General features: G+C 36.8%; 1 protein-coding gene across 2 annotated transcripts in view; it reads right to left on the reverse strand.

Annotated features, from left to right (window-relative positions):
- COL28A1 (collagen type XXVIII alpha 1 chain) overlaps positions 1 to 18,119 on the reverse strand; it is a 180,770-nt gene extending 162,651 nt beyond the window's left edge. For both annotated transcript variants that reach the window (XM_055307421.1, XM_055307420.1), the window contains exons 1-7: positions 17,993 to 18,119; positions 14,764 to 14,924; positions 12,843 to 13,399; positions 6,940 to 6,960; positions 5,184 to 5,240; positions 2,423 to 2,476; positions 74 to 115 (exon numbers count right to left, since the gene is read on the reverse strand). In XM_055307421.1, the coding sequence (XP_055163396.1) occupies positions 74 to 115; positions 2,423 to 2,476; positions 5,184 to 5,240; positions 6,940 to 6,960; positions 12,843 to 13,399; positions 14,764 to 14,887 (855 nt within the window). In that variant the 5' untranslated portion in view covers positions 14,888 to 14,924; positions 17,993 to 18,119. The remainder of the gene's footprint in view (positions 1 to 73; positions 116 to 2,422; positions 2,477 to 5,183; positions 5,241 to 6,939; positions 6,961 to 12,842; positions 13,400 to 14,763; positions 14,925 to 17,992) is intronic.
- Positions 18,120 to 25,956: the final 7,837 nt, after the last annotated feature.

Here is a 25,956-nt window from a genome sequence, read left to right on the forward strand (position 1 = left end):
TCACAATGATCACTGACAGGATCTTAGCATCCTGGATTACTTTCTTGGGAAGGCATTCCACTTGTATACATACCCCTGGGCCTCTTTTTCCAGGTTCCCCTTTTTGAGCATCACCCTGTGACAAACAACAAAAAATCAGTCAAAATTCCACAACCCTGCAGAGGAACTGATTGCTCAATAAAATGCATTATTCAGAATTCCCAGATTAACAGGTTAACCGAATGGGGAAAAAAAATCTTTGACCTTTACCACTGACATTTTCACCATGCAATCTGGGGAAGAAAATAGCAGGTCAGATAGCCTTTGCCCTTTGGAGTGAAGCCAGATGCACAGGGTGCAGGATCCAGGTATAGTTGCACAGCTTAGGCCGAGTTTTGCATCCCAGCTTAACAACACAGACGTTGTTCTCAAATACAGCATTGTACCCAACTGGAGCCAGCCATTCTGGCTTTGCTCCAAAGGGCTTTGGAATGTTTTCCAAAATGTCCTTAAGAGTAATTGCTTGATTTCAGCAAGACTTAGGAAAATATATTATGTGGCACAAAATTACAAGCCAAATAAATGAAATGTAAACATAGATTTAAGACAGGTATTTAACAACAACAACAACAAAAAAAGACAGGTATTTAACAAAACAAAAAGAAGCCATGATGGCACCTACATAACGAGTATGTAGGGTTGTGTGCACTTGTATTGTAAAGACACCTAAGGATGTATCAAATTCCTTTCCTTTTCCAGGTAAGCAATGGGCTTTCATGCATCTAAAAATACTTTCATGCACCTAACTTATTATATTTTTCATTACCTCCCTAAATATAGTTTCAGAAAATAAGTTATTGGGTTAAAATTTGAATATTTTAATACTTCTTATGCAATGTCTAATTGCTTTCCAAAATGTTCGCACCAAGTTATGTTTGCAATGCAGACCAAACCAGTTTCACCACTTTATTGTTATTACTAGTTATTATTATCTTAATATTGCTGTGTTAACTGCTACAAAAAAAAAACATGCTTTTTAAGATCTAAAATACCCAAAAACCCCCAAACCCCAACTATGTGAACTAGAAAACTGGTCCCCGCCACCATGCAAAAAAAGAACACAACAACCCTGGACTACAAAGTTTCTAAAATGTGAATAATTAGTATTTGAGGGTACCTCATTGTCTTTATCTAAATTTCGTTATCTAGTGAAATTAAATGTTTTTCTATTTCTTTATTTACTGATTTCGTCTCCTCTCCTGAAAATTGAGTCTGTTGATCAATTAATTATTAGTGGCTTGATCTTTTCTCAACCATTTTATAAAGTCTGTATATACTATAGAAATTAACCCAATATCCCAATATCCACTGTATTTCATATAAATATTTCCCTCTTTTCCTCTTTATTTTAATCATTATTTTTTATTATATAGAATTTTGCCATGAATTTCCACATAGTCATATCTCTCTCCTGTGATCCTTTTGGTCACTCTTGAACTTGGAAGATCGTCATCTGAAATATATCTGATTTTTACGAATTTATCTAGAATTTTTTCTAATTTAACTTCAGTTTACCAAGATAGATTATAAAACCCAGTGCGCATTTCGTCAAGTGCCCTCCCTAGTACCCATCACCCACTTACCCTATCCCTCTACCCACCTCCCCTTCTGCAACACTTTGTTTCCCAGAGTTAGGAGTCTCTCATGGTTTGTCTTCCTCTCTAATTTTTCCCACTTAGTTCCCCTCCTTTCTCTATGATTCCTTTCACTATTTCTTATATACCACATATGAGTGACCCTATATGGTAATTATATCTTTCTCCTATTGACTCATTTTGATTTATTTTTTTTCTATTGACTCATTTTACTCAGCATAATACCCTCCAGTTCCAACCATATTGATATGAATGGTAGATATTCATACTTTCTGATGGCTGAGTAATATTCCATTGTATTAATCTAGAGGTTTTTTTTATGGGTACACAAAGAAAAGAATTGTGGAAGTGCCTGAAGATGGTCTGGGCATAGGAGATAATTGTTTTTTCTATTATGATCATAGGTCAGTTATCTATAAAATGGATCCATAAAAAACCTAAGTGTCAATGCCAATCTGAAATGGAACACATATTAGTAATTCATGAAACATTGTAGTAATTAATTTGGGCCACCATTATGTAAGTACAAATTTCAATTTGTTCAGTATTCCTAGGTTTCCTAGACTTATTGACTAAAATGGACATATATTACTTAGAACTTGCAAGTGCTAGCTAGCACAAATCAGATAGATAATACAGGACATAAGCATCCTGTAGTTTTCACAGAAATCATCATATTTTTGGCATTGACATACACTATAATGCTCTTCATTTTCTTCATTTTCATTCTTTAAATAAATCTAGGAAGAGATACATTGGTTTATAAGCAAAGTTGTTTATTCATTTACCGGATTTCCTTTCGGTCCTCGCTCACCTTTGATACCTGGGTTTCCATGTGTACCCTGAAGGCAAAGGGAAAAAAGATTATATTGAGCACACATCCTATTAGTTTTTTACACATTATAATAATTTCTGATCAACTTCATCCCATAACAGGAATGAAGACTGTAAACAAAAACCTGCCAAGCAGAGATTCAACTGTATTCTCTCCTTCACTGCACAACAGGAAGACTGTATTGTCTTGAATAAGTAGATTCTCTAGATTTGCTCAAAAGAAGATAACGTCTCTCTCTGCCTGCTGTCCAAGGGATCATCTCAAAGATGAGAGAAGACAGTGTTCCAATCCTGTTCCAGAAAGGTGTTATGTTTTCTATTCTCAAACCACCAAAAAACTAGCTTTTCTGGGAATGGTTTTAGGAACACTCAGTAAATGCTAAATAGTGTAGTTTTATGTCTATCACTATTAAAACAGTGTATGGTACAGCATAGGGAATATAGTCAATGGTATTATAATAGCACTATATGGTGACAGACGGTGGTTCCACTTGTGGTGAACACAGCATAATGTATAAACTTATTGAATAAATATGTTTAAACTGAAACTAATATAAAATTGTTTGTCAACTATTCTTCAATTAAAAAAAGAAAAAACAGGTAGGGCATCTGGCTGGCTCAGTCATTTAAGCAACTAACTCCTGATTTTGGCTCAGGTCAGGATTTCGGGGTCCTGAGATCGAGCCCTGTGTTCGGCTCCACATTCACTGGGGAATCTGCTTAAGATTCTCTCTCTATCTCTGCCTCTCCCCTTGCTTGCACTCTTTAGAATAAGAAAATAAAAGAAATAAGAAATAATAAGAATAATAAGAAAATAAAATCTTTTAAAAGGATATAATTTCAAAAAATGGTAAATTAATCTCCAACAATATTAAGTGACTGAAATTGTCAGTTTAGCTCAGCAACTGTAAATTTTCTTACTGTTCATTCTAAACTATAAATGAATAACCCAAGTAAATCCACCCCTAGTAATTTCTTGGTGTAATAAATATAAACTAAGACTTTAAAAGAAGGGAATGTTAGGGACATCTGACATCTGAGTGTCTCAGTGGTTGAGCATCTGCCTTTGGCTCAGGGCATGATCCCGGGGTCCAGGATTGGGTCCTGCATCGGGCTCCTTGCAGGGGGCCTGCTTCTCCCTCTGCCTATGTCTCTGCCTTTCTCTCTCTGTGTCTCTCATGGATAAAAAGATTAAAAGAAGAAGAAGAAAAGAAGAAGAAGAAGAAGAAGAAGAAGAAGAAGAAGAAGAAGAAGAAGAAGAAGAAGAAGAAGAAAGAAGAAAGAAGAAAGAAGAAAGAAGAAGGAAGAAAGAAGAGAATGTTAAAACCTTTACTTTGGCCAAAATCAACTTCTACTGGCTGCCACATTGTCCTATAATGTATCTAACTTACATTTTAGAAAGAAAAAAAAAAAGAAGAAGACAAATATTCCTGCTTTCTAATGCCTTGACTGGTAGAATGATTTGAGAAAGTATAGGGCATCTGGGTGGCTCAGTCGGTTAAGCATCTGCCTTCAGCTCAGGTCACAATTACAGGGTCCTAGGATCCAGCCATGCATCAAGTTCCCAGCTCTGAGGGAGTCCACTTCTCCCTCTCCCTCTGTTACTTCCCCCACCCCCCATTTGTGCTCATTCCTTCTCTCTCTGTCTCAAATAAATAAATACATAAAATCTTTAAAAATCTTGAAAGAAAAAGAAAGAAAGAAAGAAAGAAAGAAAGAAAGAAAGAAAGAAAGAAAGAAGAAAGAAAGAAAGAAAGAAAGAAAGAAAGAAAGAAAGAAAAAGAAAGAAAGAAAGAAAAAAATAGTCTTTGGACTCAAGTCTCAAGAGAAAATGTGGCATAATCTAAGAAATTTATAGTACACATTCTACTCTCCATACCCAAATACAAGCACTTGTTTAAAAACTGTAGTGATGCATTTTTTGAAATATATCCACTGGACTTTTGACCTCTAAGATTTGAAACCACATAAGTAAATGGAATACTAAATGAACAGCATAGATGCATGATGCTGATGATATGTGTTAGAGAAATGTACAGTATATCCAGTCACTGTGATGTTGCAAATACCTTCCCAGTGCATAAATGGCACCTACCAGATGTTAGCCCAGAATATAAAGGAGCAATCCTTTTGGGATTACTTTATCAAGCATTGAATCATTGTAATAAATCCTGCCTTTAACCTTCAATTGCCAAATTCCATTTCACAGAATTCACTCTAATCCCTAAATCTTCCTGACCAGCTTCCACCCTAAGAGGCCACCCAGTGTTGTTCTTGGATACATGTGAAAACAGTTAAGGGACTTCCAGAGAAGTCCCTATCACTTGTTTCTAGGTGGAGTAGGATAAAGCTGTCCCTAAAGCCCCAAGGATTTGTATGATCTCTTTTTCTATATTTTCACTTCAGTGTTGAGAAATTCTGGCCCCAATTGTCACATCAGAAGTGACTCTGGGACATCCTTTGTGAGAACAACTTCATCATTTTAAACTGAATCTGCCCTTAGTTCAGGTCAGCAAAATCCCAGGCTTATTTCTAAGGACAGAATGTATCCCTTTAGGAATAAAAGGAAGAAACAGCATTTCCATGTTTGCTGCTATTTGCACACGACTGCTTTTCACCAGCACAAAACAGCACTGGTGTTTTCAAGGGCAAGCAGAGTAATCATGACTAGGGCTTCCTGACTTGACCCTCAGTTCAGAGTAGGAACATACTCACAGGAGGCCCTGGGTCACCTGGATCCCCCTTCTCACATTCACAAATCTTCTGTTCACACTGCACCAAGAATGAAATCCAGTATTAACACGCAATGAAACACAGTATTTCCAATCTTATTCAGTACATAACTAGATTGAACACTCCTTTGAAGAAATTTTATCTTGCAAATTTATGAAGATTTTGTTCTCTCTTTTCAATCCTTTTAGGCTAACTCAGATCTAGTAAAAGCCAGCTAGCTAATAAAGTATTATTAAACATTGCCATGGTTAGATAAAATAGACCTCCATCAAAAATATATGTATAACATCTAGTTGCCAGTGAAAATGGAAAATGAACATTTTCAGTGGATTTTTAAAATTTCTACTTTTTCTCTTTTCTACAGCACATCAAAGCTCAATAATATACAAATATCAACTACTCCTTTAGTCCAAAAGGAAAACATGTGATATATTTTATCAATTCTAAGATATTCATTTCTCCTTATTTTAAAGTCAGAATGAGTCTTAATTGAATCAGGCCTGATCATAATGAAGTTGTTATTTTCTGCACATGAACTTCAAAACTTAGAGTGAAATGGAAGAAAACTCCAGAGACACAACTGGCACATACTCAAGAAATGCTTCATCACCAGTATTTTTGATGGCTCAGAGGCCAATATTGCAGTGGGGCAGAAGAGCATCAGTGACTCAGAGACAAAAAATGATTCAGAAGATTCAGACTCTGAATGCAAAGATATTTTAGAAATAACCAATTTAGTTTGCCTCAATTGTCCCTCATATGTATGCACAAAAGCAATACAGGATTTAAAAATCTATATCTAAATAAATTTAGAGGGACTCTTACCATAAGTATAAAATCAAGAACTATAATCTATAAGACAGTACTATATCATAGTTTAATTGGCAGGGTCCTTTCCTGTTTCAATGGTACATGATGAATCTGACCATTTAATGAAATGTGGTGCTCTGTAGGGTTTGGTTGGCTCCAATTATTTTATGTGGTACTACTTGTAAATTTCCTGATGTTTAATAAGCAGCTTATCAAACAAAATTTACATGTTCCAAACTCTTTGTGTTAAGAAACACACATTCAGTAAAGAAGTCCTCAGCAACCCGGTGGTCATCTACTGTGCTAAGCACTGTCCAACCGATATTGTCCAGCTTCCTTTGCCACTTGGTGTGGTTGCCACCATCAAGAAGGATGAGCTTAAAATCAATCACCAGGTAGCAGCGGGAGACTCTGAGCTGTCTCCTGGCCAGGAATCTGGGCCAACACAGGCACACCTCCCAAGGTGGAGAACCCCTATGTACCTGGTGCCAGATATAGGCTTAGAATAAAGGAACTCATATCAAAGTGAGCAAAAACTATGCCTTTTGCAAGGTGCCTGGTGGGCTCAGTCGGTGGAGTGTGCAACTCCTGATTTCGGAGTTGTGAGTTGGAGCCCTGCACTGGGTGTAGAGATTACTTAAAAATCAAATCTTAAAAAACAAAACAACCACACTATTTGGTTATCAATGATTTCTAAAATCACTCTCTAGAATCATATTAAATACTTCCTAATTTTTCCAAATTTTGAAACTTGCAGTATACATAGGTACATAAAGAAATCAGATGGCTGCCTCAAAATGGAGTGACTCATTTTTAAAAGAATTAAGCGTTTTTGTTTAGACACATCTTCTAATGTGAATTGTAATGCTGATTTGATTATGCAAACTTTTAGAGTTAATTCATAATAATCAAAGCATGTAGTACTTACCTTCTCTTCAAATAAGATATCCTAGGAGGGAAAAAAGAATAAAATATTAACTCGATTCATGATTCTGCTTTCAGCTTCTTATTAGTCTTAATTATTCCCTATGGGATATGCAATTTCCAGGAAGGACAGTTGTTCAGCTTTTTAACCTTGTAAAAGCAATAGAGCCTACCAGCCAACCACTCCAGGAACACTTTGAGCCATATAATAAGAGGCATGAAGGGCACTAACATTAAAAATTATTCTATTTTCTAGGAACTTTATCCTGTTGCACTCTGTGTTTTATCTTTTGTTTCCTTTATCAGCTCTCTAAACTCCATAATTTGGCTACAAGCTTATTCAGTCATAACAAAAATTTCTCATTTTTACTTATAGACACCCAGAACACATAATTGTGTGTTTTCTCTTCTTTTGTTTTTCCATCCCTATACATACATGCATTTGTTTTTCAGCATTAAAGCATTAATTTTAGAGTGATCATTTCATATCATGAAATAAGTCAATCAGGTCCAACCTCTAATTTTGCCTTAAGAGACATAGGTCTGCAGTGCTGTATGTAACTTGCCCAAGGTCACACACTTGACTGAGCCACTTCACCAAGTTCAAGTGCTACTTTATACTTACACACAAATTAATTAATCAGAATATTTTTCAAAACTCCTTTAAATCCATGATTTTGGAGAAATCACAATCTGATTTTTGTCTAACATCTAGGCCTCCTTAACCTACCTCCACTTAATGGGTGTTACTTGACAACTGAACTGAAGGCCATGTCTGAAGCCAAACACAGGAAAGAAATTAACCTCTGCTTACAGATAGGATTATTGCTTTCATAACGTGGAAACTATGTGTCAGATTGATGCTTTATGACTGAATCTCAAGAGTTAATTTGCATTTGATAAAACAAAAATGGAAGTAAAAAGCACTAAAATATTTGTTACAAGATATTAAAAATGAAGATAAATCAGAGTTGTGCCTTTATGGAGGACCCCACATCTTTTTAGTTTTATTTTTACTTTACCTTTATTTCCATATAAACTGATAATACAGAGGGAAGATATAGCAAAATGCTTTTAAGTGGCCCTAATGATTTAATGGGAGCAAAAATTAGGCCAGGAATTGTCAGCCAGGGTTTTCATTCGGTGACCACCATTAACTAGCTGTGTGGCCTTGGGCAAGTCACATAATCCTTCTAGGCCATTTTTCACATATATGAAAAACAAGAGAGTTTGACTATGTGGTCCCAGGTTGTAAAACTCTGGCCACTGAGGCCATCTACAAACTTCAAAGTCTTACCTATGGCCTTCTTTCCTTCTCTCCCTCCCATTCACTCCCCACTCCAATGATTTAAAATAACTAGACAATGTAAATCCAGACTGAAGGCATGTGAGATACTTGTGTCTTTATGAACTAGAAAGTCATGTGAAGAAATGGGAATTCAAATGTCCTAACAGTCTTAGTGTACAATGGCATTTACCCTCTTCTAAACATTTGGCTGTGCCTATAAACCTGAAGATGTGTGTGCTCTATTTCTAGGCTGCCCAAGACAAGTCCTTGTTCCCACCAATTATTCTGACCTTTCTTGCAGTCATATCTTAGGAAAATTCTTGTACTTCCTGTGTATTTCAGAATTTATTATATTTAATAGTGAAAAATTGGAATTTGGAAATAATATTCATCAATATTAGAATGCATCAATAAACAAAACATTATTCAACAGTTAAGATGAATGCATTGGATGTACATATTTATACATAGAAAATTTTCCAAAGACACTGAGTGAAAAAGGTAGTTGCAGATGGATATACAGAATATGATCCAAATTATAAAAATATTTAAAACACATGTAAGAAGTTTAGTTTTTCTAGGAGGGAGAGAAGGAAAGAAATTTGAAGAGAATTTAAGAGACAAAAACAACTAATAATTCAAGTCAAATTGTAATATTCGAAAACAACTACTGAATAAAGAAAACTCCAAAGTTTTGTCACCTTACAACCCTTTTATGATAAGCAACATCCTTCTATTAGCCAATATCAGTTTTTAAATTCATGAATTTAGCTGCTACTATGCCTGATGTATAATTTTACACTTTTTTCAGCTTTTACTTTGAGAATTTAATTTCTGCTTTGCACATGAACTCTTTAAAAACATGTGCCATGAGGCTTAAAACCATAACAGCATAACAAACGTTGGAACTCATTTGACTGCGTTTGCTGGAATTTATATTTCTAAGGAAACAAAAATGGACCCAAGATGGCACAATGACGATACTGTTTCACACAAAGAACAAAGCTCTGTCCCCAAGGGCACTTATAGTCTATAAGCCCCAGGACAGAACACACAGCAAGCAGAGTGGGAGATCCCAGACTGGGTGGGGAGGTGGGTAACAAGGCAGTTTCTTGAAATAGGTGGGTTTTCTGGATAATTCCCAAGAGAGGAAAGCCAAAGACCAACTCACTGATGGAATGCTACTCTGTATGTTAAAGGTTATGAAAAGAAAAGTCATAAAGACTAGTGTGGGCAATAAGACAAAGGAAGCAGTGAGGAGAACCATTTAGAAAGAGTGGATGAAAGGACCCATGTGGGGGGAGCTGGACACCTTGGGATGTAGTGAGTACTTTCACTTAGGCTGAGAGGCAGGTTATGTGGAGTACACCTAAGGGAACGTGATCAAAGCTATAGAGAAGGGTACATTAGTTAGGATCTGGGTGGATACTGTGATCTAACTAGAGAGGACAAATAGAGAAAAGACCTCCCTAGAGCAAGAGAAGGTGCATTTTATTAATGGAGGAAGAGTTTTATGATGGCATATATGTGAAAGAAGAGGGCTAGGATGAAACTGCCAGTTTTGTGAATGAGTAGAGTATAAGAAGAAGACAGGAACTGTGAGGGAAGTGTCAACATTATTGGCACAATAACAAAGGGGATGAGAATAAAGAGATTAGTAGGCAAGGATTACAAACTCTACAACAAAAAATATTTGCAGCTTAGTATACCAGCCAAATAGTCACCATAAAATCTCTTCTAAAAGACCAACTAATATTTATGAACATCGAGTTGGAATTATTTCTTTGGTTTTGATACTGTTATGTAAATCATAATAAAATAGTATTAAACATTTTACATACATTTTACATAACCTTTTCAATGTGGAATCAGATCTCTCTTGGGATATTCAGAACTGAAATTTTTCATGGGAGTTCTTACATGATACTTTCTACTAGAGATGCCAAGGAGTTGGTCATGATTCTTTGATTTGTCTTGGCTCCTGCAAGATGTATTCATTGTGGGCACTCATGTCCGTTAAAATTCAACTAAGTCGGCTCCGCAACAACAAAAATAAACTGCTGATACAAAAAACAGCCCAGCTGAATTCCAAAATCATTATGCTGGGTATGAGAACTCTGACAGAAAAAGAGTACACACTACATAAGCCTACTTATATAAAAGCCTAGAAAGGGTATACTAATCTGGAGTGACAAAAATCAGATCAGGAGCTTAGAGACAAGGGAAGAATATCTTACAAAGAGGCATGAAGAAATCTGAGGGTGCCAGAAATGTATACTGTGTTAGTGGTTTCATGAATATATACATCTAGCAAAACTTAAATAGATGCAGTTTTGTACTTAAACTATACCTAATTAATTTATTTCAGAAAGTCAACCTCATAATTATTTCAAAGTGAAAAGTTTAAGAATTCAACTAAAAACGTAATAGAAATAGATTAGAGGAGGAACTTTTCCAATGGCCTGACCAAGAGTCAAGTTCTGCCTCCTACACAGTGGTGATTTGAAACACTGAAGCTTAGTATACTGTTCTTTGAAGGGGCTAATAGGCCCTTTGGATGTTGGAAGTGTTTAGAAAGCAGTGTCTCCTAAGAAGTGGCTTGTTCATAGAGTTTCCATCTGAACAAACAAGCTGAAGTCACAGGATGCTGAGGAAGAGAAGGGTCGTTGGGACATTTGGTCATTCTCTGGTTTCCTCAGAAATGAACAAATAGTCCTGCTTCAAGTCTACGGCCAAGACCCCGTGTTCTGAGTTGGTCAGGAGCTCTCTGTGAGGAGAGTGTATCTGGACCAAGTAGGAATCTCCTGAGCCTACACAACTGTCCAAACAAGGAGCTTCTATAGTCAGCAATTGGCAACTCATTATCTCAACTCCAGTGTTCTCTCCTGCACATGCTGGAAACTTCTGTTTCAAGTTAGTGGTAAGGACTGATTAAATTATGGCACAGCCAGCTCTAGGCAGTTAGCTAGGCATCCCCTGCACATTTCCCTTTTATTTGAAGGAGATGCTCACGGTGAGCACTCACCTTAAGCCCCCTGGGGGCCAAATCCATCATCTCTAGGGAAGGCAGAGCTCTCCCAATCTACCCTGAATGTCCATGGAAAAGAGGCTAGAAACAATATAACTTTGGAGGAGGGATGTTGCTAAACTGCTCCAAGGCAGTTCTGACTGAGAAAACCTTAAAACATAGTTATTATTTTCCCCTTTCAATATAATTTCACAGGGTTGAGCATGAAGACTCCAGGGCCTTTGCCTATTCTTACATTTTCAACTATAAAGATAATATAGTACCTACGTCATGTCATAAACATTTAATAAAATAAAATATGTAAAGTGTTCAGAACAATGCCTAATACACAGAGCACTCAAGGTGTGATAATTATTATTTAGATTTTAAAAAGTCAATGTCCCATGCCAAAAGCAACAATTGCAAGAATAACTTACAAAGTAATATTTTACAGTTAATATTGACTTGTAAGTTATAAGAGAAATGTTAGGAAAAGGATTGGGGAAGGGACAAAAGGGGCAAAAAAAATCTCTGAAACAAGGCTGAGTTTTTTTGCAACCTATAGAAAACAGCCATATAAAATGCTCAGTACCTAAAGGACACACTTGCCTTGCTCTCTTCTCAAGAAACCAAAGAAAATCAATATTTTTAAGAAAATCAATTTTTAACACTTAACAAATCAACCACTTTTTCTCCAGGAGTTTTCTTCTTGAGAAACACTGTAAAGAAGGATTTTATTTCATTGCTTTGCCTTGTGTTTTCCTGAGCAGAAAGAATCTCACACACAGCTGAGCAATCAACAAAGAAAAGCATTAACTCAACTAATCAGCCCAATCAAATGGCACTCACTGATCTGCAGAGAGAAACTCTAGGGTGATTGCTAGCCACAAGTGATTTTAAATTGGGTAGGCTTGCTAATGTCTAAGAACAAGGACATAATAAAAAAGAAAGAAAGAAAGAAAGTTTAAGAACTTTGCTTGAGTAGCATAATAGAGCAGTAGGTGAGACATTGAGTCAAAATATTTCTGCAGATGTTAAATGGGAAAAAAACAACTTAGTACAAATACAGCAGACCACAAGTTGGCCACAAAGTGAATATAAGTCGGCAATGCTCATGATCCCAGGATGTATAAACAAGAGCCTGAAGTGTATGATTGGAAAGTAATTCTTCCAAAATCCTCAGCATTGGCTAGCGATAAAGGTAGGAATGCAATTCCAGAGCATGAGCCTTGTGCTTTCCCAGTTTATCTGGTATAAACTATCAAGGAGGTGGAGAGAGACTTCAGAAAGATTCTCCTAGCTATTTCCAAGGTGAATCCTTTTTCTTTCATCTTTCTGACTCAGTACCTAATCTTTACAGACTTTGTAATTAATGTATCAATAATATGACTGGAAATATATATAAATATATATAATCAACTCATTAGGGGTACCTGGGTGGTTCAGTGTCTGCCTTTGGCTCCGGTCATGACCCCAGGATCCTGGGATTGAGTCCTGTGTCGGACTCCCTATGGGAAGCCTGCTTCTCCCCTGCCTATGTCACTGCCTCTCTCTCTGTGTCTTTCATGAGTAAATAAATAAAATCTTAAAAAAAAAATCATTAGATACCTACCAGGCGATCACGAATTTTATCTGCAAGGGTTGGATCACTTAACAGTAGAATGGATTCACTGGGTGGATCCCCAGATATCAAACGAAGTTTGGCTTCATTGACTACAGTGGAAAGTCCAATGGTGATAAATAATATTCCTGCAGTTCTGGCATCTTCAGAAATACTCTGGACATCTGGATTCTTTGGATGGTCAATGCCATCGGTCATCAGCAAAGCCACTTTCACACCATCTTTACGCCCTTCTCTCTTAAGTAGCATAGTGGCATTGGAGATGGCATAGTAAGAGAAGGTGCCTTGGCCAATGAAATTCATAGACTTGACCTTCTGTTTAAAAGTCTGCAGATCCTTCCAAGAGGAAAAAGGTGGATCAATTTGGACAGAGCTGCTAAACTGAAGCGCTGCCAGTTTGATGTCGTATTTCAAGGAGCCAACTGGGGTCAACTGGAAAACCTTGTCACTCAAGCTATTCACAAAATCTTTCTGTTTATCAAAGAGGGCAATTTTAGAACTTTCAGAGCTGTCCACAATGAAGACAACATCTATGAAGCAAGTAGAGTCTGAAATAGAACAAATAAGTTAGGCAAAATATTTGTTCATACTCATGAAATTACTTCGCATAACAAAAGCCCTGAAGTAATGTGATGTGTATGGTTTTGTTGTTGTTTTGTTTTGTTGTTTTTGTTTTTGTTTTTGTTTTTGTTTTGAGAGAAGAGGAGAGGGGAGTGAAAAAGAGAAGCATCTTGTAGATACAGCTAAAGCTGTGAAGAACTATATCTCTTTCCAAATCTATAAATTATTTGCTTTTTGTAAAATCATGTAAATCAAAAGTAAATGCATAAGCAAAAATTCCATGTATTTTTTAAGCGTCTTTAAAGCCTGTTTAAATATTCAACAAATATATGTATATATATTTATTTTATTTCTTTCTTTTGAGAGGAGGAGGAAGGGGCAGAAACAGAGAGAGAGAGAGAGAATCTCAATTAGACTCCACACTGAGCCTGAAGCCTGATATAAGGCTTGATCTCACTACCCCAAGATCATGACCTGAGCCAAAATCAAGAGTCAAATGCTTACCTGACTGAGTCATCCAGGCATCCTAGAATTCAACAAATATTGGGCAAAGTTGTCTAGAAGTAAATAGTGCTCTGCCTGATTCTCAGGTTGTGTGTCACAGTTGTGAGGCCCCATTTTGTTTTGGTGGTTGTTTTTTTTTTTTTTTTTTTGCTTGTTTTTAGCTTTTTTGAAATCAAGGGAGAAAATGGCTATCCACATCACATTATAGCAATGAGGGAAGAGAAACATAAAAGCAGATAACTTAAGTTTGAATTCTAGCTCTTAGCCATTAATTTGCCTATTGGCCTTGGATGTGCCACTTAACGTCTCTGGGCCTCAATTTATCTATGAGAGTGGCAATGTCTGTCATTCCCATTTCACAAAACTACAGTGAGGCAAATGAAATAAAGGCTCTAAAATATCTGATGTTTTTGTAAGTATGCTCTATAAGTATATAGCATATTATTATTATTATATTAAAATAGAATATTACATATACTTTTATATATATGGTTTGCTATCTACATCAACTGCTATTTGGAAAAATTCATATTAGCATCCTAACAGGCTAAAACTAATCATTAAAAACAGAAACAGGGGATCCCTGGGTGGCTCAGTGGTTTAGCACCTGCCTTCCATCCAGGTCATGATCCTAGAGTCCCAAGATAGAGTCCTGCATCAGGCTCCCTGCATGGAGGCTGCTTCTCCCTCTGCCTGTGTCTCTGCCTCTCTCTCTCTCTCTCTCTCTCTCTCTCTCTCTCTCTGTCTCTTATGAATAAATAAATAAAATCTTTAAATAAATAAATAAATAAATAAATAAATAAATAAATAAATAAATAAAAAACAGAAACAGAACATTTTTATTTACCCTGGAGATCATTTTTCCTTGCAAATAAATTGGATTTTGATCCTTTCTTTCTTTGTCCATATATTGTTTGGTTCATAAAAGCTGGCAAAAGCAGGAGATAGAAGACAAAATGTCTGTTCCACATTATGATAGATGGTGAAAAGTCATCTGTCTTGTAGCACCTTTAACAGAAAAAATCGGTTACAAATACTTTTGCAAAATACAGTGTCTGCTATTTTAAACTTCAAGCCAGCAGAATTGAAAACTGGCATGTGACAGGAGAAAAGGGTTTTCATTTATGTTTGCAGAAAAACATCCACATTGAGATTTTAAAAGATTCTAATCCAAGTAAATCATGGCACCACAACCAAACATTTACTAGTGAATAGTTCTTTTTTTTTTTAAATGTTTTATTTATTTGTTCATGAGAGACACAGAGAGAGAGAGCCAGAGACATAGGGAGAGGTAGATTCAGGCTCTCTGCAGGAAGACTGATGTGGGACTGGATCCCAGGATCCCGGGATCATGACCTCAGGTGAAGGCAGACACTCAACCACTAAGCCACCCAGGCACCCCTGCTAGTGAATTTTTCTATATAGTCAAAGAATTACATCCAAGTAATCTGAATTTCCCATTTTATTATGGTTAGCAGAGAGTGGGGAAAGCCTTTTAAAAACACTTCAGTCTCAGTCTATACGATGACGTTGGTTCAAGCGCAGGGTCTGTTTTGACATTTCCACATTCTTCAAGGTGATATCAGATTGCTACGTCATTGTTTCATTATGACCAATTTCTGATCATCTCAATATTTTCACAGAGTTAGAGAGAACCACCATCATTGCAGTGTTAATAATACATGTACAATTTTAGTGAGTTCAAAAGGCTAGTCAAAAATGGAATCGCCCTTCCCATTCCCATAGAACACCATCTCTCTTTTGTACTCTTACTTGGAAACTTCATCAACAGAGCTCCAAGCTGGACCACAGCGGCATTCATATCCATGAATCAAAAGAGTATGAGAACAAAAATTATATACTTGCTCAGAAAGAAACACTGTTCTTCTAGTGAAGAACTGATGGACAGAAATGACACTTGAAATCAGGAAACACTTCCTCTGAACGTTCCTGTGAAACATTTTTCTGGGTAGATTAACAACGAAAAACCTAATCCTGTATTAAAATCTACAGCCATCTTCATCTCTCAATATGTGCAGTTCTATACCAAATGACTTTTAAACTCACAGGCTTCCCTGGCAAGAGGAGACTCATGAGGGGCTAGCTCAGTATACTTGAGAAAGAACAAGAAAGCTTTTTTTTGAATCAACATTCTGCATGGTTTGGAAATGCTTTCCTTCTTAAACTATACTGACTTCAGAAGTTCTGGAAAAGGAAAAATCACATTTTCCTTCACTTTGCCTTCAGGGAATGGGAACTGGGAAATCATAAGCATGATTTTTCCAGGCTCAAATAAGAGATAGAAATATATGCAAAGGCAGTGGGAAATGGAATGGATGACTAGCTCTTTCATACCTGCCAGATTGAGAAACCCAAAAAGGAATCAAATCTGTGGGGTTGAGGATGAACCAATGGATGGCTCCATGGTGTAATTTGCTTCTCAATAACATTCTCTAGCAGAAAGCTTATTAAGTTGACTTTGTATCAGTATAGCGAAGAACCTCTGTTGACAAGTGCATCAAGTGCAATTGACCAAATGTCAACTGCTCTTCAGATCAGGTATGCTAAGATGTGAAGATGTGGGTGTTTAAAAAAGAAAAAGAACAAGAAGTTTGCTGGGGAAACAGAATACATAAAGGACATCCTTCCCCAAGTAATTCTTTCTTAACCAAAGATAAGAATACAGAAGGATGTACAAGTTTAACTCTGAAGACTAGTGTAAAAATAAGGCTATGTAGCAGAACACAGCTGCTGGAGCATTTTCAGGGGGGAAGGCAGGAGAAATAACATTATCTCCCTAGTATTACACATAACTTTTCTCTTGTTGAACTCATACCATAAGAAGGTCACAGAAGTTATGGAAATAAGAGGCTGAGAATTTAATTTCATTGAAAATAGGAGAGATTTAACAAGCTACATAATCAATACGACTCTTAAAAAATCTAAAGAAGGTGATTCCCCTGCATAATCCTGAGCAGAAAACCACTTTCTCCTAATTTGTAGGCCTCATTTTTGGGCTTTAGAAATGCTGTCTTTAAATAAAGGCTTGTATTTCCTAAAGCTAAGGACCTGCTCATATAGGGTTTTTTTTTTTTGCATTAATCATGAATTCATACCTGAAGCTTTGTATATACAATGTTCACTATCACAACTTATTCATTAACACTAATCACTGTCCCATATTTCATTACTATTTGCTCTGATATTTTTTATCTAGCTCTACCAAAGCAGTCTTGCTATTCCCCTCTCTTTACTGCTATTAGCCAGAGGACACCCTTATATCTTTGGGTTTTTAGTCCTACTACCATCCTAAAATCTTTCTTTTATATTAGTTTGGCACCTTGAGAGCACACTCATTTCTAACCATTTTTGCCATGTTTTATTTTGCCTCAGCTTTAAATAATTCTTACCTTTCTCTCACTTATATATAACACAAAAATAGATTTCTGGGGGAAAATACCATTAGTTAAATAAAGGAAACATAAATTTCTATGTTCACTATAAGTTACATTTTTATAAATGCAGAAACAATGATTATCTTTAATCAAATGCCATATATTTGCCTTTTTTGCCTAAAATTTATTTTGGGTAAACTAGAATCAAAAAATCCAAGAGACTTTATATTTTGTGATTTTTCAAAAATAAAATTCTTTCAGCACAGTTTAAAATTGTATTCACAGTATTTATATCTCCTTTTTTTCACAGAAAGATAAAATTATCAAATGAAGACTTTATTCAAATTGCCAAACTAGTCAAATTATAAAATATTCTGTGATCAATACTGTTATAAAAATATGTTCCAAATTAATAAAGAGTTTCCAAAAGACATTAATATAATTGCAATTCTAGGTAGTAGACTGCAAATTAAAAATCAATTTTAAGTTTTGAAAAAAATTTTAAACATCTACATTTGAATAATTATTTAAACTTTCTAATAATTAATTTAAAGTAATGGCAGAGGATAGAAAATTTTGATAAGCTTTCTTCACATAAGTAGGTAAAGCTTTTAGTCTTCCACAGTGCCTCAGTGGTACTATCTGATTTCAAGTGATTAAAATAAAACAGTTATGTCTTACCTTATAAAGTTTGTCAAACAGGAATTAAAGACTGATTAAGCAAATGTCAACAGCAAGGACCATTGTTGGGGATGGAGTTGGCTATTTGATATTGTTCTTTTCTGTGGAAATAAAAACTGTCTTTGGTCTTGGAAGTTTTGCAATCTTTTATTCGTGTTTATTAGCCTAAGTTAAAGCAAGAGTGGTCAGGCACTTGGCCAGGGTGCAAGATCTGGGTGGGATCAGTAAGTAGTTTAAAGGAACAGTGTCCTCTCAGAACAAATCTGTGTTCTCTAGACTGTTAAAAAAATAACTTGAGCAGATTTCCAACATTTTAGGCATTTATTGACAGCCTGCTATTTCTCATTCCATGTCCTCCTTCTATGTCTACGTTTCTTTGCCTGGAGTGTGCTTTGTGTGATACTGGTTCTGAACAGCTCTGTGAGGGAGTACAGGTGACAACAGGCTCAGATGCAAAACTGATTTTTGAAATTTTTCATAATCAAAAGTTGATATAATATACAGTGAAAGAGTGATCTGAATTTAGCTCTGGTTCTGTCTCTTATATGGGGACCTCAGTCTTTCATTTATGAAAAGAGGGAGTGAATTTAATTAGCTATCAAGATCCTTCCAAACTATAACACAAGAGCTAAGTTTACAGTGCTCAACATTCCGAGCTCTCTGTCCCAGGAAGATACTCACTCAAGTGGCTTTATTCTCTTTATTTCTAGTTTCTACCTCGTGGTTATGACCCATGTTAAGTTGATGTTTACCAGTGCAAAACATACTGCAGAGAAGGCACTCCACTCCTAGACAACTAATAGGCTTCTCAGCAAACTGCCTCCAAGATAGAGTACCAAGCCGATCAGAGAAAGCAATATAAACGTTCATGTCATAATTATTTATAATCAGCCTTCTTAGGAAGGCACTTTGACATTTACAGATCTGCTTATTGTAATAATAATAGCTTCCATTTTGTGAACACTTTACCAGGTTTGAGGCACTGCGCTAAGTGCTTTGTACACATTATGGCACTTAGCCCTCCCAAAGCACCACCACCTACATACAATAAGTGCTGTAAGATTTCACGTTTTGAGGATGAGGATGTTGAGGATGAGATGAGTGAGGTAACTTTCCCACTGTCATACTAATGCTAGAGAATGCCGGAATGATATCTTAACTCAGATGTATCTGACCCGTTAGCCTCACTTACAACAACTGCATCATTAAATTTCTTATCTGTGTGAATGTTCATGTTTTTATTGTCTCTGCACCATAACACAGTTTTTGAGGAACTGAGCAAATTTTGTGAGGCTTCATTAACAGAAAGAAAAAACAGTGGGTATCATGCAGAAGCACAAATGGAATTTCCCAAGAAGCAACCACATATATACTTAAATAGCCCATGAATGTTAGCCACACTTAACACTTTTGTGAAATGAGAATCCATGGACAAGGAAGTGCCATTTTTGCGGATGTTCATCTCTCTTTTTTCCTGGGGTAGAGTACAACCTCCTGAATAACATACCTGAAAGAAGCAAACAGGTAACTCCTGAAGGGGAGATATGGACTAAAGCCCTTCTGATTTGGAACTGTTCTGACTGAAGTTGGGGATGGGTTGGAGTCCTGCCTGTACATCCTTTTCCTTCCATCCCCCCAAGTCAAATAGGGTAACTAGAACCCAGAGTTTTCCTCCTTTCATTCTAGGAGTGGCAATTAGCACTAAGCTGATTGGGTAGATGACTCCAAAGAAAATCTTTTGTCCTGTCCATTTATATAAGGCAATTTGCTTTGCACCCAGAGAAACAGGATACCACGGGTGAATACTGCAGTCTTGAATGGTCTCAAATTAGTGTGCAGTTGGACATACATAGTCCAAATAAGAATGCACGGATAATGATGATGATTCCAAGTCAACTTGGGGTCCATGCCTTTCTGACAGTTGTTCTGTAGCAAAGTCTTTTTTTTTTTTTTAGAGTCTTCGTTATGCCTTTATTATTGCTTACAGGGAGCCTACCTCCTTTATACACCCACTTGACAACATCTACCTTAATACCTCTAATTTTCCCCATTACTTGCAGTGTACAGTGTTGGCTATAGGAAAGTCTTCATAAAAGAAAAAAGAATGCTATTTTTGCTATTATTACTGTAATGGCCTAGAGTTTATCTTCGTGTTGCAGCTGGATATCTTTCATTAACCCTGAAGCCCCCAGGAGGATTCTTGGCCTTTGCACCATCTGGGCTTGTTGGCACAGCAGGACAAAAAGGAGACTGGCCAAAAATTTATGCTTGAAAAATATGGATTTACTTTAGGGGCAAATGGCTCAGGAAAATTATCACGGGCTAAATCCCTGAATATAATGAGTCTCACAACCCACTGCGTAATGCCTTGGCCATCAACAGCAACGTTTACCAATTGTTAGAACCCTGAGTTGGAGAACTTTCTCCTCCAGCTTTGGGTTGGTTTGCCTGAGTAGCTGGGGATTATCACACAGATTTTAGTGACCTATGGTGCATGTTATTGGTACCTGATCAAAACATAGGCAGTAATATAAGAAGATACCATCATCTGTGTGAATACATTTCAGAAACTCGACACCCATTTGAGTGGTCTAGTCAGCCCATTTGGGATTATTAAGAATATCCCAAAAAAGGAAAAATTTTAAATAATTATCAAATTTCTAGAACTTAAGTGTTTTCAAGAAGATTAAGTAACTTACTATGCCACATTATATCAACCGTTTACAACTCCGGTTTACACAACATTCTCCCTAATTGAGGTAAGAGAGCCATCTGCTTTTCGAGTTACATCTAAATCATATAGTTTCTCCTGTGCAATAGTTTGTTTCTTCTGTCCTTTTAAATTCTTTACTAAAAGTAAACTATTCATGGATAAAGTTTACAGTGAAAGAGACCTGAGGTGAATTAATATTTTTACTATTTTGGGATATGAAAAATCTTTTAAAAATCTAAAACTCTGCACAAATATATCTATTATTAATCATTATGTATTGTTTATATCCAGAACGATAGATTCTGAAATTACATCTATAATTTTTAATGTACGTAATTTTAGTTAGATGTTTTCCATTATGCTAATTAACCAAATTCTATGCTAATTGACCAAATTCAGAAATGCCAAATACACAAATTAGGACGGACCCTGAGTCTTGAGGGACTATTGGTCGAAAAAAGATATTTGGGCACCACCTTGTGGGCCTTTGTGGAAAGACACAGCGTGAGAGTCCATTTACCTACTATCATTAAAAGATTAAAATTCTTAATTGCCTATGATTCTGAACAGGTAGAGTGTAAGTTGCTCTCTACAAAATTTTCTGGGTCGAGGAATAAGAGAATAAGTCAAAGGTGTGACAAAACTACTTTTATATATGAATCAAGAAACTAACATCTGATGAAATCTCAAATGCATTAACTCACATTTAGTTCCTCCTATATGTGAGGCATTGGATAGAAAACAACTAAGACCCAGTTCTCTTCAGCCCAGTGAAAGAGATAAGGAAGTAAAAGGCAATGGCAAATTTTACCAAAAATATTTGTTTAAGTAATCAAATGATGAACGCTGGTTAATGATACATGCTGTTGTGTTTGGAGGCAAAGTGCACTGTTATCTGCAATTTGAATAAAGGCCTGGGTAGACAGATAAATACATGAGAGAGCAAATATGCCAGTTACAGACCGAATGTTAATCATGGAATCTAAATGGTGGATAGTGAGTTTATTTTATAAATCTGTCAACTTTTCTGTATGTTTGAAATTTTTATGACAAAATATTGGTTTTAAAAAACCCAAACAGGGAAGCCCGGGTGGTGCAGCAGTTTAGTGCCTACCTTCAGCCCAGGGCGTGATCCTGGAGACCCGGGATCGAGTCCCATGTCAGGCTTACTGCATGGAGCTTGCTTCTCCCTCTGCCTGTGTCTCTGCCTCTCTTTCTCTCTCTTTCGCTCTGTATCTCTCATGAATAAATAAAATAAAATCTTTAAAAATAATAATAAAAAAATAAAAATAAATAAATTAATTAAAAAACCCAAACAAGTAATGACAACAAAATACAACAATATCTATAGAAGAGACGTGTGAAGAGGCACCCAGTCCAGACCGTGACATGGAGTTTGGAAGTGCAGGGAGCAGAAGATAAGTAAGCATTTCTTTGTTGCCATGTTAAACGGTTTAGACTTTATCTTGAAAGCAACAAGGAGCCACTGAACAGTTTTAAGCAGAGGAGTGACATGATCATATTTTCATTTTAGGGAAATCACTCTGGTGGCCTTGTGAAGAATTAATTGTAGGGAAGCAAGCCTGGAGACTGAGAGACCTACTAATAAATGTAGCAGAATACCAGTGAGAGATAAGACTCTCAAGTACCAGCAGTGGGGATGGAAAAAGTGAACAATTCTGAGAAATAATTGAGGAAGCAGAATCAAAAGGTTTAGTATCTAATTGACCTAGGAAAGGGAAGGAAATGAAGAAGCATGGTATCCAGTGGTTTGCTGAAGAGTGTTTAACAATTGGTTCTCTGGAAAAAAGTGTGTTTGCATCTGTATACAAGTTCATATAAGTTTATTAAAATGCTACTAATATAAAGAATGTGTGGTATTTAATTTACAAATAATAACAACATATACAATTTTCTGAGTTATAAATTCCATGTAGCAAGTTGATTCTCATGGAATGCTTTTTTTTTTTTTATTTTTGTCAATTTTTTTGCCTTACTCAATCTCTAGCTGCAGTTGATACATGGCGGTAGTTCTGACAGGGATGCTTGCTAACTGATATTTCCATTTTCTTTAACAAGGAAGTATGCCCTTGCTTTCATATTTCCATTGTACTTATGTGAATAGGTAACTTTTGGTATCTCTTTCCTCCCATTATTCACGCCCCTCCATAAGAGAAGGAGTTAGATTTATCCTGAATGATGGGGGTGATAGTATAACGCCCACTGGTTCATGTTTCCTGTCTCAACATCCATCATCACAAAATAATATTTGAATAGTCCGGGCATTTACTTAACTTATACACCATGTGTGAAGGCTTCTCATGATATATAGTATCATTCCCTTTAAAGTATTACACATGTAACATACACTATCATACCCCATATTAGAAAAGTGCCTTTTTCTTAAGACTCTTACTACTTGACAACTGTCAGAATAATCACAACTCAGATGACCCTTCTGGAGACATTTAATGTACAACCTGCAGAACTGTAGGCTTCAGCCCTGTGTAAAAACACACTGTTCACACAATTAATATTTTGGTATGGAGTTGCAAAATCTTTCTTGTAATTTATTATTACATTTTATAATTTTTATTAACTTATTAAAGACTTGAAACTTCAGTTGCATATAATATTTTGCTCACCCTGATTCCATTTGAATGTCACTAATCCATTGAAAATGCAGGACTCCACAGGATGTATTATAAAACAATTTTATTTTACTCCCCACTGTCCCTTTGTTTCTATTTTTGAGGGTAGGATTTTTTGTTTTATTTATGTATTTAGGGCAGCCCTGGTGGCTCAGCAGTTTGGTGCTGCCTTCGGCCCAGGGTATGATCCTGGAGCCGGGGATCAAGTCCCATGTCAGGCTCCCTGCTTGGGGCCTGCTTCTCCCTCTGCCTGTGTCTGCCTCTCTCTCTCTACTAGCTGTGTCTCTCATGAATAAATAAATAAAATCTTAAAGAAAATAAATATGTATATATATATGTATTTATTTATTTAGCCACTTGGATGAAATCACAGGAAGGTGCATAAGTCTTTGGGTCAGTCTTTTTTATAAAAATCACTTCTTTCACATTTCATCATAAAAACTATGTGCTTCCCACAATTAAAATATCTATTCCCATGTAGTAGGCAATACTCTGCGCTTGAAGATGCTCCTCTCCTCGGCTGGGGCTTGCTTCCGGGCTGGAAGCCTGCAGTGGAAATAGGAGCATAGTCAACTGTGTTCCATTTCCACTTTGTACCATTTCCCCACTTTGTACCTCTCTGCCTTTCACACTCTCATGCAGAGCAGTTTCTGACTCTTCCAGGTAGACCAGCAGGAAGGAACTACTTAAGTCAACTGCCTTGCTCTGACTTTAGAAGGTATTTAAGTGATCCCTTTCTCCATTGTGGAGCTCTCCCTCATTCTTTGGAGCCTGCTACACTGGGGATCTCTCATCACGTTCTTTTAAAGCCAGCCAGGTCTCTTCTCTGGCGGGTGTCCAACTCCACCTTCTCTGACCCCAGCCTGTTACCAGTGGAACACTGCCAGTGTCTCTCAGCTGAGGTCCTCTCACTCCTGCAGTTTTCTTATTTGACTGTGCTACACTGCTCTCTCACCCTTGTGGCCCCTATCCTGTCTGCAGGGCACTCCCAGGCATCATTCATCCTAATAAACTCCAGAAGTGAAGGTTTCCTCACCTCATTTTTCAGAACAACCAACCAGCCTTTAGAGTTGTCCAGCACGGCTTAGACAGTGGACGGACACATTCTCTATCCACGTCTCTGTTCCAGCTTGCACAGATCAAGCTCCATGGACAACAGCACTCTTAGATCTCTCCTAGGGTATTAGGAGTAAGACTCTTTGAAAATGAGTTTCTCCAAAGAACTCTCTCTCAGACTTTTCAGTTCCGAACTCTCTTCAGGAAGGTTTGGGGTCTTCAGGCTATAAAATCTGTTCCAGTTCTGCAGGTGGCAGCATCTCACTTTGGAACATGGGAGTATTCATCACCTATTGTTCTATTCCAGTCTGCTGGGGGTTTAACCAGTTGCTAGACATGGCCAATTCTATTTTTAACATCTTATTACTCAGACAAATATGTTGTATGAGCATGGATAAATCCTGAAAGAGAAACAGAGAAATGAAAACAGCGGTGCATGGTGGGAATACCTAAATTTTAAGACATTTTCTTCAATATTGTTTTCACAATAATATTTTTAAATTTTTGAGTTGGAATGGTAGCATTCGTATATGTGTAATTTTTCGTCACGCATTTCTTATTTTGACTCAATAAATAATGGGGAGAACAATGATGACTACAACATGTATCCTATCCTGGAGGAATTCACAAACTATGTAAGTATATTGCAATGTAATAGGTAATAGCATTACTACAGTAGTGTGTGTGTGTGTGTGTGTGTGTGTGTGTGTGTGTAGAGACAAAGAGTCTGATAGAGGCATAGAAGACAAGGTGCCAAGAAGCTTAGAAAGGCAGACATTACTTCCAGCTATGGGCGGTATCAAAGAGGAACTGAATAATACGTCCTGAGGGATGAATAGAATTTAATTTTTCTTGGGCAACCCGGGTGGCTCAGCGGTTTAACACCACCTTCATCTTTGTGTATGGTGCAAGAGAGTGGTCTAGTTTCATTCTTCTGCATGTGGATGTCCAATTTTCCCAGCACCATTTATTGAAGAGACTGTCTTTCTTCCAGTGGATCGTCTTTCCTCCTTTATCGAATATTAGTTGACCATAAAGTTCAGGGTCCACTTCTGGGTTCTCTATTCTGTTCCATTGATCTATGTGTCTGTTTTTGTGCCAGTACCATACTGTCTTGATGTGAGACAAGATTCCATCAAAATCCTAGAGGAGAACACAGGCAACACCCTTTTTGAACTCAGCCACAGTAACTTCTTGCAAGATACATCCATGAAGGCAAAAGAAACAAAAGCAAAAATGAACTATCGGGACTTCATCAAGATAAGAAGCTTTTGCACAGCAAAGGATACAGTCAACAAAACTCAAAGACAGCCTACAGAATGGGAGAAGATATTTGCAAATAACATATCAGATAAAGGGCTAGTTGCCAAAATCTATAAAGAACTTATTAAACTCAACAGCAAAGAAACAAACAATCCAATCATGAAATGGGCAAAGAACATGAAGAGAAATCTCACAGAGGAAGACATAGACATGGCCAACATGCACATGAGAAAATGCTCCACATCACTTGCCATCAGGGAAATACAAATCAAAACCACAAT

This window comes from Nyctereutes procyonoides, unplaced genomic scaffold (assembly GCF_905146905.1).
Source record: "Nyctereutes procyonoides isolate TBG_1078 unplaced genomic scaffold, NYPRO_anot_genome, whole genome shotgun sequence".
In the NCBI taxonomy this organism is placed as follows: Eukaryota; Metazoa; Chordata; class Mammalia; order Carnivora; family Canidae; genus Nyctereutes; species Nyctereutes procyonoides.